At 41.5% G+C, this 1,086-nt stretch overlaps 1 protein-coding gene across 1 annotated transcript in view; it reads left to right on the forward strand.

The window, feature by feature from the left end:
* The window catches only part of LOC107742952 (mitogen-activated protein kinase kinase kinase MLT-like), a 47,884-nt gene continuing 46,798 nt past the window's right edge, over nt 1–1,086 (forward strand). The window contains exon 1 of the mRNA XM_016556038.1: nt 1–162. Coding sequence (XP_016411524.1) covers nt 15–162 — 148 coding nt within the window. The 5' untranslated portion in view covers nt 1–14. The remainder of the gene's footprint in view (nt 163–1,086) is intronic.

The following is a 1,086-nucleotide window of genomic DNA, read 5'->3' on the forward strand; positions in this document are numbered from 1 at the left end:
ACAGCGCAGTTCTGATGTTAGCAGCTCTGATCAGGAAGAAGTTGTTACACGTGAAAACACCGCAGCGGACGCTGCAAATATCTCAGTCACAAGTTCAACAAGATCTTCTTGACTGCTGTCCATCTCTCCAGGGAAGACTGTCAGCGGAGTACAGGAGTGCGGGTACGTGTGTGTGTGTGTGTGTGTGTGTGTATGTGTGTATATATGTGTGTGTGTGTGTGTGTGTGTGTGTGTGTGAGCGTGTGTCATCATGTGCTCTGATTGCAGATATGAGGACTTCCCAGTAAAACATTGACAAGCGAGAGGAATGTCAGCCTCATACATGTAATAGGGATTGTCCGCTTGTTGATCATAAGCCAAATTTCTTGCTTTCTGTCATGAATTGAATTATTCTTATGAATTCTGCGGATTTAAAGGAATAGTTCACCCAAAAAGGAAGATTTGCAGGAAATGTACTCACCCTCAGGCCGTCCAAGATGTAGACGAGTTTGTTTCTTCATCAGATTTGGAGAAATGTAGCATCACTTGCTCAGCAATGAATCCTCTGCAGTGAATGGGTGCCGTCAGAATGAGAGTCCAAACAGCTGATAAAAACATCACAATAATCCACACTTGTGAAGCGAAAAGCTGTGTGTTTGTAAGAAACAAATCCCTCATTGAGATGTTTTTAACTTCAAACTTCCAGCTAAAATATGAGTCCTATCCATAATAGTGCTTTCTCCAGTGGAAAAGTCATCTTGTCTGAATCAGGAGAGAAATATGCACAGATCAAGTGAAAATAATCCAAAACAGTTCATAAACAAGTCTGTGGATTTTGATGTGAGAGGACAACAGTGGATGGACTATATCTCTGTAGGAAGCGTTATTATGGATTATGGACTCATATTTTAGCCAGAAGAGATGGTTTAAAGTTAAAAACACGCAGCCTTTCGCTTTACAAGATGTTAACTAATGGGCTGGAGTGGTGTGGATTATTGTGATGTTTTTATCAGCTGTTTGGACTCTCATTCTGACGGCACCCATTCACTGCAGAGCATCCATTGGTGAACAAGTGATGTAATGCTACATTTCTCCAAATCTGTTCCG

This window comes from Sinocyclocheilus rhinocerous, unplaced genomic scaffold (assembly GCF_001515625.1).
Source record: "Sinocyclocheilus rhinocerous isolate Xijiao unplaced genomic scaffold, SAMN03320098_v1.1 scaffold45, whole genome shotgun sequence".
NCBI lineage: Eukaryota > Metazoa > Chordata > Actinopteri > Cypriniformes > Cyprinidae > Sinocyclocheilus > Sinocyclocheilus rhinocerous.